The sequence below is a fragment of the Triturus cristatus genome, chromosome 5_1 (genome assembly GCF_964204655.1).
Source record: "Triturus cristatus chromosome 5_1, aTriCri1.1, whole genome shotgun sequence".
Taxonomy (NCBI): Eukaryota; Metazoa; Chordata; class Amphibia; order Caudata; family Salamandridae; genus Triturus; species Triturus cristatus.
The window spans coordinates 349,461,267-349,475,354 of record NC_140587.1 but is presented as its reverse complement, the minus strand read 5'-3'; the positions used below and the strand labels follow the sequence as shown (position 1 = coordinate 349,475,354).

At 41.0% G+C, this 14,088-nt stretch overlaps 1 protein-coding gene across 1 annotated transcript in view; it reads right to left on the bottom strand.

The window, feature by feature from the left end:
* CSMD3 (CUB and Sushi multiple domains 3) overlaps positions 1-14,088 on the bottom strand; it is a 2,836,509-nt gene that overhangs the window by 620,127 nt on the left and 2,202,294 nt on the right. The window contains exon 34 of the mRNA XM_085605076.1: positions 11,894-12,097. Within this exon, the coding sequence (XP_085461202.1) occupies positions 11,894-12,097 (204 nt within the window). The remainder of the gene's footprint in view (positions 1-11,893; positions 12,098-14,088) is intronic.

Here is a 14,088-nt window from a genome sequence, read left to right as displayed (position 1 = left end):
CATACACTTTTCTATTAAGGGGTATGTTTATAGTGAGGGGACTGATAAACAATTGTTTTAGGAATGATTTAGGAGCAGTTGAGACTGGATAAAGACTGGATTTTTTTTTCGGTAACCAGCAGAGGGTTTGAGGATATAGAATTGTGTTTTTTCCCCCTTCCAGTGTCATAAAGGAAGCTGTGCAGACTGTGTGCCCTTCTTTGTCAGGTCTTTGTGGTCCTTGTGCACAGTGCCAGCTCCTCTGCTAAGTCAGAGGAACATTGCCCCACTGCTATTTCAGCAGTACAAAAAAGAAAAACTAAATAACAGGATATTATCATTTTATTTTTCTTTGCAGAAATCGGAGCAAAGTCAGGCGGGGCTGGGCTGGGGTCTGTTACCAGAGTAGAGTGAGGAGTGGTTTGAACTTCTCTAAGAGAGCATGACGGTTTGCACAGCCCCGTGGAGAACATGCCCGGGCTCACAGGCACTGCCTGAGCAGCAAAGGAGGCCGCTCAGACAAATCACAATGCTGGTCATGCAGCGTCATGGTTGGCTGGGAGAGTACGCGAGCCTGTGTGCTTCCAGTGCTTTCCAGCAGAAGAGGACAGAGGACTGCGGTGAAGGTACTTTTTTTTGCTATTTTTTTAGCCATTTCCCACTCTCACCCGCCTCACCACCCTCTTTCCCAGGCAGCCACCACTGCTTGTGCAGTAACTATAACATCTTGACAGCCTCCCTGCATAACAGTTTTCATAAACAAAAGTGTGCATAGGGCAGTGGCAGTTCCTGCATGCAGGCTCTTTCCTAATGTAGAGTCACAACGAATGAGGCAAGATGTCATCACTCACAGTGCCTGAAAACATTCCAAAGCTGACAGGAGGCTGATCCAAACTGGGAATAAAAGCCAGCAACTGAAGATGGCTAACCCCTCGCCCATGCCATTTAAGCGGTTCCTGTGGGCTTAGCCAAACGTTACGTCACAGTCGAAGAGATCAATAACAAAGAAATGCTGTCCCAAAGCCCATTTGAGTATGGCTAGACCCAATTCAGACGGGAGACCCCCGATTTTCTCAACCAAGAATGGCTTTAGTTTAGGTGTCCGCCACCTAAAATTGTCTCTGCTTCAATAAAAGCCAATGTGGAAAATACATTCCCACTATTTTGTTTTCAAAATCTCCCACTTGCCACTTGGAAAATTTTAGCATCTGTGGCCTATTATGCATAGCGGGAATGATTCATAAAAGAATTTATGAGTATGAGAGGTAGTACAGGGGTACTCTTTTGCATACTCCTACATGCCTTTGTGAATTGGACTTCACCATCCAACGTGCTATTCGGTGCCATGCCTTTTGCGGTTGACTTAGGGACAGCATTAAATGTCTCATCAGCCTCTAGTGTTTCTCCAAAAATACATCGGGTGTTATTTGAAAGGCATTTTGGAGTAGCTAAAGTAATACTCTTCTGGAAATCCTTTATGACTCTTGCCTAAGTGAATTTCCCCCAAAACATTTATTTGGGAATATGATGGGAATATTCATACACAAATAGTACAAATAGAAAGAGCTTTGTCCTATTTGTGGTTATAACAGTAGGGAGTTGGGCGTTTCGGGACACAAAGGTTTTTAAGAGTATGTGAAAGAGTAATCCTGTAGAACTATTTTTCGCACTTATACATGCTTTTATAATTTGGCTCCTATAATTAAGCCAAAACATACATGCACATAGTCCGCGGATGTGGTGAGATGAAATTCCTTTGGACACTAATGCTGATATTTGCTAATGACAGTCTTTAGTCAAACCTTCAATGCCATACACTCCTGTGCCAAATCCCTGCTCTGCGGTAGCATAATGCTAGCACTAAACGTAAGTAACATCAGTCCAGCATATAATCAATAACCATCAGACGTGCTGACATCTTTGTGTATGTGCTTTTTGCAGTACTCTGGTGAAGAATGGAATACAGACTACAGATTTCATTTTCTTAGTGATAATAAGTACCCATAACCCTCCGGGTCACGCGCTCCCTAACAAGAGCAAACCAACGATACCAAAATTACATTGAGTAAAGTGCTATCTAACTTGTTGGCTGTTAGAAAGATGGATGTAGTGTTTCGCCTGCACCAATAGAAACCGATATATCATCGCAGTGCACTTTTATTAAGTCTCTGAGCTGATTGGATTAGCTGCAGACACAGAGACCGGAAGAATATGCGCAATAGCACCACTTATCGCGGAGTTTGTTACAGTAGCTGCATGCCGTACTAGAGATAATTGATAGAATCTGTCTTGGGTACATGGATAATGTAAAGGTCAGTGTCACTTAAAGTGTTTAAGTAATTACTGGTAAGAGCAGGACAAGCCGACGTGATTGATGTTCGGCTTCTGCAAGGAAGCATTTAAGAAATTGCTGGAAAGTTAAGTCAATTTTTTATGGGCACGTCTACCGCTTGAATTATTAAACTGATTTGGTTCAGTGCCATTTTCAATTCATACATATTTTATAGTCTATATCGGCACATCGATTTGTGTAGATGAGAAGTAATTAATACTTTGGGCCTGTAAACCTCCCTCAGTTTAGAGAGAGTGAAAGGCGCCTCAGACATTGTACTGATGAATGCTCGCCAGGGAACAATAAAAGCAGGCTGTACGGAAGAGTGGATTCGGTGTCCTGCCTTTCTGTCTGCTGAATTTGCCAATCGACTTGTTTCCGGTCTGAGCTCAGACGGCAGCCTCCATTAAGAAGAGCCCTACGGACACGCTCAGTGCCACCGAGGATACAAAAAGACAACGCCTGGAAGGCTGGCGTTTCACAGAACAGTACTAGGGGGTATGTGTGTTACTCTCAGATGCAGAGACCCACTCGAGGCTGATGTTTGTGCAATATGAAGGTCGTGTGATAACTTTCAAGTCTCGATACGCATTCCACGAATTCAACAACCATTGCTTTAGAACAACAACTTTACTTCTGTAAAACTGCCTGTAATTCAAGGTATATGGAGTGCAAAATAGATGTAAACCAACTGCAATTAGAGAATATTGAAAATAAATATTATTAAATAATCGTGCGACTTTAAAATTGCAAAACAAAAGGACCGAGGCACGGAAGGTGTAGGCTCTCGAATGTTCTTAAAGGCGCACTGCCTTTGTTGGACTATGCACCTGGTGCAGGTGTTGGCAGTTTCGGGCCTTATTTAGAGTTTGGTGAATAGGTCACTCCATCAGAACGTGTCTGGTGCCCCGTCTGCCCTGTTTAGAATGTCATTGATTAGAATGAAGTTGTGACGTGGGTTGGGACATCTAGCACAGTGTTCCTGTAGCACCTTGTCAGCCAACTAAGGCCCTTAGTGTTTGAAATGGTGGTGTTAGGCAGGAAGCCCCGTGTTTCACTGTTTAGGTGGCTCGGATCCCATCGTCCGCGTCACCATGGCCACTAAGGCCAAAGAGCTTAAGACACAGGTGATAGTAAATGTGATGTCAGTAAGAGTTTAGGCTCTGAATAAAACGATCCATGAGGTAGTCAACATCCTTTCCTTCTGTAGATATCAATAATGCATCCATGGAAATATCTACCTCATTACATGATTCTCCAACAGAGATTGTCCTTCCAATGTTCCATGGAATGACACTGGCGATCTCCAAGTACCCTCTTCATTTAGAATGAATGGATTATCCCTCTTCAAAAAAGATCAACATTAACATCAATTAGGTGTCACCAGATGTGGCAGCTGCTATCCCAGACGTGTGATTGGTCGCTATCCAGTGCTTTGGTCGCTATCCAGTGCTTTACAGTTGAGACCCATTTGTCACAAATAATAGTGGCAAGATAAGAACGTGACCATTTATTTCTGGAAGTTTCCAGCCTTTTGTCCTTTCTTTAATCAATCAGGGCCTGATTCATAAAGGTAACTTTGATTTAATTTTACAATTTTTTTGCTATTCACAAACTAGGGGCGTAGTTTTACATGAAGTATATTTAGGGAACTAAAAAGACAGGACAGTCTCTGCAGTCGTGAAAATACTACACGTAAAACTACACTTTGGTAATGCTAAAAAAATAGTAAAGTTACAACAGAAGTGTAAGTTTACCTTTGTGAATAAAAAGTACCAAAGGTGCTCAAGGAATGGGACTTACACAATCCTTTGTCCAGGCCACAGTTACACACTGACTTCCTATTTTATGCTAAGAAGGTCAAGGGGTGGCAAAAGGTGGGGGTCTTTCCATTCCGACAGAAAAATCAAATGCCATTTAAAGGGAGTTAATGTCTGCAGCTCTATGGCGATCCCCCATCTCTCGATTTTTCCTTTCTGTAATTACCACATCGATTTTGCAAACGTGCATCTTAATTACTCTAAGAATTCTCATGCATGTATTCATTTCCTAGTATGGGAAATAGATCGTTCATCCAGAGTCCACTGTAAAGTGGCGATCAGAAACTTGTGTCAAACCTAGAAGAACATGCTGCTATTGACATTTGCTTGAGTATGCACTCTCAGCACATGATTCAAGAGCTAGTGTTTAAATAAAACTACCTCAGACACTCTTGTACTTTGTCCTTACAAAGCCACATGCAAAAGGAGGTGTAATCAATGAAACTGCAGAATTAGCTGTGTATCGGAGTAAATTAATTCTTGGATACACCAACTATATATTATCTCTGAATGCCACTTTTCATATCAGAAACTTATGAGCATCTAACTCTTTATCAGCTGCTAAAGAAATTATATGTTTTTTATGTGACATGTTTCAGATTTTTCTTTTCTTAAAACCAGTGCAGAGTATGTGCTTGTTAACGCATAAACTGTATTGAAGCATATGTCACTTATGCTTGATATGATATACATGGTACAGAAGCCTAGGTACCTATCCAGTTGCCCAACGACCCAATTGTAAGATTGTGCAGTACAATATGTAAGTTGCCCTCTCCAAGTAGCACATGGTGTTTTTCCATGAGTTGCTACTCCTGAGACCATGCACCCTAATATAATTATGTTTTATTTCCCAAGAAATATTTTAAAAATGATTATGCATTTCTCCTTGATTTAAGAAAACCAGAATCATTTTGAAAACAGGTTTTCATTTATTTGTGTTGTCTGTGAGTAGGTGTATCCGTGTCTGAGTGGGTTTGTCAGAGGGTGTGTAAATGCCTCGAGTGTGTGAGTGGATTTCTAAATGTATGTGTGGGTATGTCAATAGCTGTGTCTGTGACTGGGCTCCAACAAACCCCAACTGCCCCTTTATCCAAAAAGAGTCCACTGTTTTGCACAAAATATCTACCCAAGTGGAGTACTTTCTACTGGTTAATTACTAAGTGCTACCTCCTTGGGCAAATGTCCAACACATATTCTGCACTACAGCTGTGTAATGGAGCATGAGGAAATGTCACCAGTGGCCCTTTGTGCGTTTCGGTAATATGATTTTCCATGTGCGTCTTTATCTAGGAATTTGTGATAACATGAATTTTTCATTAGAGAAGAGGACTGCACAAACATCTTATTATTCGCGAAATAATGGCGGCCACAGATACACAAATTTGGATTTCCTTTAATTTCTCAAGAACTACCGAACGGATTTACACAAATAACTGATAGTGTGATGTGTGTTACAAAATCGATCTTTCTGACAAATTTGATGTAATTCCTTCCAGGGGTTCGGGCTGTAGTCATGTTCAAAACCCATATGGGAAGTAACGTAGGAAAATTCACCTTTTTTTTACCCTTCTTTTTCTCTGCCCCGCTTAACAGTTCGCCCTAAAACCTCCGTACACAACAAGACTGAATGTGACACTTTTTTGGGAAAACGTTTTGAAGATTCGTCAAATGACGCCTAAGTTATAGGGAAGGCAAACAATTATCTTCTTATGTAAACATGGTCCTAGTTATAACTACCTATTGACGATGCCTATTCAAGTATTACTGTATGGAAGTACCACAAGCCCCCCCACCAAGAGCTATCGCATTTATCTGAAAAAGTGTAAATAGTACTTGGACTGAAACTTGTTTAAAGTAATTGTTAATGGTGATATTAAGAAAATATACCGCTTGACTTATACAATCTACTGTGACTGATGTTCAATGCACTAAAAAAACATACATACTTGCACTTTTTATTATAAAGTAGTTTTTTTATACTTTAAATCTATTTATAAACCATTAGTTTCTCATCCTTTTTTAAAAAACATTTCAAATACTGAGAGAAAAGAATAAAATCTATGAATCCAAATATTTGTCTTAAAAGACAATGAATTATATTTTGTTACTGTTCAATGTGCACTAAGTAATATTTCATATGTACAAACACAAATAAAAAAACGCAATTCTCAGACTGCATCAAGCATGCCAAAACAAGGATAGAGAACTGTGTACATTAGTGTACATTACTGTGTGTGTTCCCCTTTAACAACATCCTTAATAACAAGGAAAAGAGAAAGGGGTGATGTTAGACCTGACAGCCTTAGGATGGTCTTACCCACAACTTTTTGCCTTTCTCCTCCACTTTGTTTAACTTCGTTTTCACTGGCCTTAGGACTCTGCACACTTTACCACTGCTACCCAGTGTTAAAGTGCATGTGCTCTCTCCCCTAAATATGGTAATATTTGTTCTTCCTCGATTGGCATATTTAATTTACTTATAAGTCCCTAGTAAAGTGGTACTCTCTTCAACCAGGGCCTGTAAATTAAATGCTACTAGTGGGCCTGCAGCACTGATTATGCCACCCACTTAAGTAGCCATGTAACTATGTCTCAGGCCTGCCACTGCAGAGCATGTATGTGCAATTTAGACTGCTATTTTGACCCGGCAAAATAAAATAATTTGCAAGGCTCAAAGCTTTCCTTTTTATACATATATCACCTCTAGAATAGGCCCTGGACAACCCAGAGTCCAGTGGTGCACTGTATTTAAAAGGGAGGACATGTATTTTTTAGTTCTACATATCCAGGTAGTGAAAAAGGCGTTTTTCACTACTGCAAGGCCTATCTCCCCCATAGGAGAACATTCGGATTACCTTATTTATTTGATAAGAGTACTTTCCAAATGGGAAGATACAACTGATTTAAGTTTGGTGTCTCCGGAATCATAATATAAAATCCAAACTTAGGGTGAAGTACGGTTTTAAATTTCAATTCCGTGAATGCCACTTTTAGAAAGTTGGCATTTTCTTACTTTAGCTATTTGGTGCTTGCTGCCTAGCACTGATCACATTTCTGGGTTGGGAGACAGCTGGGCTTTTTATATTACCCCTAGACAGCCACACACAATGGGAGCACAGGTGTGACCTGATGGGCCATCCTAGCAGGATAGAAGGATGACGCTAGACCCACCCTCACTTACACCTGAATAGTCTGTGTCCTGTCACCCCACAAAAGGCTGCATATCCCCCTGTAATGATTCTGGATCCAGGGAGGGAAGGGAGGGCCTCTATTCACTTCACGGGCATGTCTTTGAAGTCTCCCCCACTTCAAGGGCAGAACTGGCAATAAGTACTGGACCTCTGACACCACCATGTCAGTACACGTCTGGACCTGTGAAGACTCTGCCAGGAAGGAGGACTGCTGTGCTACTGAAGTGACTGTCACTATGCTGGACTGCTATTTTTCTGAACTCCTGAATTATTGTGCTGGCCTGCTGCCTCTTATCTGGGTGAAGAGACTGGACCTGCATCAATTGAACCCAGAATGACTCCAAGAGCTAGCTGGCTGGCTTCCAGATCCAAAGTCTTAGGGACATAAAAGACTTCCAAACAACCGGCTTCTGCATTTAAGACTCTGCCATCCATTAGTCTACCCTTCTGAGTGGTGCCAGCCCAGTCGTGGACACTTGGAAGTGGTCCTAAGGTATATCTCCAGTGGAACCGACGCATTCTGTGCTAAGCGGCACATCCCCACGCAGAATTGACGCATCTCGATGGCTGAGCGATGCATCCCTGAGCAGAACTGACGCAGCTCCTTGGCTAAGTGATGCATCCCAGAGCAGAATTGATGCATCACCCTTGTTGCATGGACTATGCCTGTCTCAAACTACTCCCATCACTGCAGTGTCCCACACCTGGGACCAATGCATTGCCTTCGGAACCACCGCTGATCGACGTCTTACTCAGAGCAAGCTCCTCACATTCCTCATCGATGGAAACCTCGACGATGATGACGGATCTCCGTGTCGCAGCTTCACTTCTCATTGAAACCAATGCATCTCCTCGGCTGCATTTCGTATCTTTGACATCGGACTTCTAATTGCAAGTCCCGTCAACAGGACCCTCGACATAAATGCTTCAGGACCTCGTACCGCAGCCTCACCACATCTTGGAGCTTATGCATTGCCTCGGTTGCACGATGCATCTCGGATGCAGATCCACGCAAGCGCTCCGCAACCGGGATTAAGGTACTTTGGTGGGCCTAACTGGGACCCTGTAGCTGACTCGCTCTCTATTGCAGTTGGCCTGAACTTTTGATTTTGTGCCAGTCTGGCATGGCCAGATATTCCCAATAGGGCTTTTTGCTTCTTAGCGCTATTTTTCACTCTAAACTTAAAAATTCAATGTCTCAAGTTCTTCTTATTGGATTTTTGTTGTTTCCGTCTTGTTTTATTTCCTAAATGAAGTTCTATTTTTCTAACCCGGTGTGAAATGTTTTTGTGTGGGGTTTTTATTGATTTACTGATTGAAGTGTTGAACAAATATTTTACACATTACCTCTAAGTTAAGCCTGACTACTATATGCCAAGCTACCAGAGGGTGAACACAGGTTGATTTGGTGTTTGTTTGTGCCTTACCCTGACTAGGATTTGGTTGGTGCTTGACTAGGGCTCACATCCCAATCAATCAACAACATAATGTCAAACAGGTGAACATTGAACGTTTCTAGTATATTTACCAATACATATATCATAAAACCAAAAGTACTATGACTATAAAATTTAAATGGCAGCAGAAGAATTACATCAAATTAAGGCATCTACATTAGTGAGCCTGAAATGTGTGCCTCTGAATAATGCCTCGTCTTCCTACTGAAAGAATGTCCGTCCCATAACCCAACACCGTGAAATGCTTCATCATCATGCTTGCTCCTACACCTTATTTAGGATGCAATGACTAATGTTGGCTCCTGCAAGTCAGGAGCACTTGGGAGTCTTTGTACCAGAGGTCCGAAATACACACAATGTTCTAGTGTGCATCTTAGATTTAATTAAATAATGCCAATCGTAACTCCAATACCTCAGTGTTGTATGTTTTAGGCAACCATAGAAATCAAACAAGAGGACTGTAGTCAGTCTCTGCATATAACAACTGTAAAATAATTTCTGCCTTTAAGGAGCACAATGTGGTTATGTGGAATTTCTTATGACAGGGCTCCCATGTGTCCTAATCCACCCTCCTGACTACCGATAATATCATAGTGTGTGAGAAGTTGTAAGTATATGTAAAATCTAAATGTAACACATAACAAATTAGAAGGTGCACTCAATGACGCTTAGAAATCTGGTAAACTAGAGTGACAGGAACCTCACAAGTTCTGGGTAAAATTCTCACCATAGAAGACAAAATGTGTGATTATGATACCCACAGCCATAAGTCATATGAATATAGCAAGTCACCAAGGAGTTCCATAACCATATTGAGGAATGAGGCCGAAAGCGGAGTACCTATATAAGGTAATGGAACTCCTAGGTGACTTCTAAAATTCTTATCATGTATGCCAGGGTGTACTTTGTCCCATATAATACATGGTTACACCTTCACTTTCCCTGCAAACCTCTAAAAACCTTGGTGCGTAGTTCTTTCATTTGAAAGAGCAAGCATATTTGCACAAATAAAGAATACAAATAAAACCTCTACTGCAAAATTGAACACATCAAAAACCTGTTAGTTATTTGTTGCAAATATATATGAGAAACAGTTCAAAACAAGTCAGTATTTTTTATAAATAAAAAAGCTGCAGGAGCTTGGAATGTGTAGAACATGTAGAAAGATTCTAGCTTTTCTCAATCTAAGGAGGGCAAAAAATAAAAATAAAGACATTCTCTCTGCTTGTTAACGTAAGCTGTTAAAATAGAACAGAGTAAAGAAATGCAACGTTGCTTTTCCATTGCTTTAAACAGATGCTGCGCGACCTGACATGCCTTTCACCTCGGCGGCTGGCTTTGGCAGAAGGGCATTGGGATGTGAGAACTAGACAGTAATTACTTATAATAGTCAAGTTCTGATGTCATTTCTTTATAATCGGCGAATTAGTGAATCAATAGTCAACGATTATAGAGAAGTTAGAGATATGCATTTATATAGGGATGACAGAATTGCATGAATTATATTATATCAACACAGTTCAAAGCAGGAGGTGTACTATGTAGTAATTCATAGTTGCGTGATTATTATTGCCACAATTAAAAAATAATTCAACCAAAGGAGTGCCTTGTGCAGTAAGACACATTCATTTTGTACATACAAAACCAAACTCTGCCAGTAGACAAGATTCACTATGATGTGTTATATTAGTCGTAATGTCACCCTCATGTTCTATATTAAAGGCATGGTTAGAAGTGTCCACCTTTGTCATTGTGTCCAGAAAGAGGCGTAGAAGCAAGCCCTAGGACAATGCTTGCCACCAATGGGGGGGAGAGCTTAACATCCTCTCAGTAGGAAGACACTGCATTATCGAGAGCTGCACGTGTTGGTGTCATTCTTATAGACGTCATGACTTGATGTAAGTATGTTGTTGGTTTCCAAAGTTTATAGCTCATACAACCCCTTCAGCTACATTCTGAAATCTTTGCAAATCCAACTGTTAACAATAGAATAGCATATTTCTTTTCAATCTCAACAACACTGCAACTAATTATATTCTTATAACTTATGGATCTCTTAATAGTAATGCAATAAATAAAAGCAAATTAGTAAGACAATAATATGGACTAAAATTCTCGCTATCATTCTTTACCACACTGGGCCTGATTGTCAAATCCACATATGAGGGAGTGAAAGTTTGCACCAAGAATAATATGAACAATATTACTTTTGCCACAAAGTTAAGCATTTCTGTTAATAAAGCTTACGGCAAACACAACAAAAGGATGGACGGAGTGCTAAAACTTGTCAACCACTCACCCCAGTCAAAAGATCTGGGTTGAATCCATCAATCTTTTGCTCACTATGCCATCCCAGTTTGGCACCCTGCCATATGCAAATCAGCCTTGGCCCTGCTCCTCATGAGAACAGTCCAGCCCGAACTGCCAAGCTGGGTCCTCCCTAGACTGGAACCAAGCATCCTGGGACAGGTTTCGGGGTATCACTCCTCAGGCTAGCTTGAATTCAGTGGCACTGCGACCAAAATATCTCTTGACTGGGGATGAATGTTTGATATATTCAGCATTCCGTCCACCATTTGTTACCGCAGCATTTTTCGCCCTAAGTGGGATGGGTATGTCCAAACAGGAGTGCCTTGCTCGGTATGCCTGCAGTCATTCTGGTAAATTAATTTAAAAAACTGGTAGATTGTATTTTCATTTGGTTCTCTGGCAGAAAATTGTGTTACAGAAATATTATCTCACATAAATATAGTGTTCTAAATAAAGTTGAGAAAAATGCTGGCCCAGTGGGTAGAATTTCTATTAGTAACCTGCACCCTTCATTCCCCTGTGGGAAAATGTCCCTCTGCCAAGCAATCATAAAGCTGTTAATTGAAAAGTATAATTTTTTTCAGCATTTAATACCGGCCACGCATGCCCATAGAAAACCAATTTACGCAAAGTATACATTTTTGTACCAATACTTATATTTTCATAAGCACGGTGATGAAAGTAATGAAAGAAAGGAAGGAACAGAGGAGAAAGTAACGGCAAGCCTTTCAAGTTTAATGTAGAAATAAATGTCTTTTAGGATGCAACCAGTAATAAAAGGCTAAGAGAGGCAGGGCCACTCACCGATGCATGTAGGCAAGGAATCATTCCACTGCGCCAGGGCGTTCGGCACCGTATCGCATCGAATGGATGCTGACCCATGGAGAAGGTACCCCGGGTTGCACTCGAAAACCACGTGCGCGCCCACCGCGAACTCATTCCCAATTCTCTTTCCAAAGCGCGGCTCAGGCACAGAGCTGCACTGCGTGGCACTTGTTCTTGGAACAGCTGCACAAACAACGAGTAATTATTTACTTGCACTTTTTGCATCTGAGTAGGAGATATAACGAAGACTTTGAAATGCAAACATTAAACATGATTTGTGGAAAGCATCGAGGTATAGGTAATTGGGAAAATTTGCATAATTCTCAAATGGATCCTCTAAATGAAGATTTAATAGCTTCAATTTTATTCTGAATTGAAATATTACTAAATTGTGCAGAGTCATTTGTATTCTCGCCAAGATTGAAAACACATTCGGATATCAGTTTAGAGTTTCCAAAGATGCAAAAACATCCAGTCTTGCTATGAATTTTTTATTCAGTCAGTGCCGTTGCTTGAAAACGTAGGCTGTCTGAAACGGTGTTTGCCTTTTGACTGGGGGTTAGAAAAATGTGTTCTGCTTGTCAGATTGGGATTAAAAAGAAGCTCATTGTAAATTATGGATTCTCAATATGGCTGAGGCTCCAGCACCTGCAACCTTTAATTTCGAAATGAATAATGAAACTGAAGAAACCCTGTCAAAAAACGGAGCCTTTTTTAATTCTGCCCAGAGAAAAATCATTCCAGTATGAATATTAATTTTAGAAGGTCACTTCCAGGCAGTTCAAAGATGCACTGGCAATCTGATGAATTAACTCACATATCTGTTAGCAAGCAGGTGTCTTTCTACTCAGATATATGTGCAAATATATGAATCAGATTGGTGAGAAGCACTGTACACCAGCTAATATTTCAAATAAGTGATGACGGACGTTATGTGTGAACTTGGACGTTCCTAAACGTTTGTCACTCAGAGAGGGCATTCACTGTCTGCACTGGCTGCCAGTCAAGAAGTGTGTGACTTTCAAAGCCCTTTGTCTAGTTCACACAGCCCTCCATCGTCAGGGGCCGATGCACTTCAGAACGGCCTTCCACTGGTATATCCCCAAAAGACTGTTGAGGTCTGCCTCACTTAGGGAGGTGAAGGTACCTGGATTTTGAAAAGCCAGGTGGGGGACGCTCCTTTCGGGTCACAGCTACAAAGTTATGGAACACCCTTTCCACCCAAACTGCAAGTCTTTTGTCCCATGCTGGTTTTTGTAAGCACTCGAAAAAGTGGCTTTTTTTCCTTCCGGGATGGTTAGGTCTTGTCGTCTCTACTGTAGTTGCTCTTACACTCAGCTTGCACTTTGACACCCTCAGGTATAATGCCCTCTATAAAAGTTCAAATACAAATGGCAACCCATGGACTGGATTATTTAAGTACCAGATTTGAACAAGTGGACATGCAAGGGTACAATGATACTTGGTACAAGCAAGGTCAATGACACCTCCCCCCCCCCTTCCCGGCTATTTGGGAGGTAAAATATACAGTGATAGTCAGGATTCCATGGAACTCTGAGGCATCTGGGCCTCTGCTCAACCACACCTTCTGAAACACTGAAAGCTACAACCATCAGTCCATCTGTTGAAGCTACCTAATGCATCGTCTGAGCAAGCAATTGAGAAGAGATGTATTCTCAATTGTTGCCCCGTGCAAGTAATAGCTAGCATTTTCAACAGATACTAGGCTCATATGCACATTGTGGATTTCAATCTATTTCAGTACAAATTTTTAGAAATTAAAAGTTTGTGCCATGTGGGCAACTGGTGTGGGGAATTGCATGTTGGTAATTTTGTCTGGAAATTCAGACTTTATATTTACAACAACTTTCAGACCAGTTTTTAAACTGAAACACGTAAAGAATACCATTTAGTTAAAGAGAGTGATCTGATGCACTGAAAGTGCACAAGCCATATCCAATCTAACATTGATAGCTATCAGCAACAATTTCTGTATCTAATAATGCTGGCTTCAACTGGATGCTGGTGGAATGGGACAGAGTGGAATATTCCTGCACCTAAAACATATTGCACATTGTCTCATTATCTAGTCCTTAAACAAATGAAGCTCCAACTGAGAAGTATTTGGCAGAAACATGCACAACTAAATTAGCAACTTTCTAGTACATTGCACA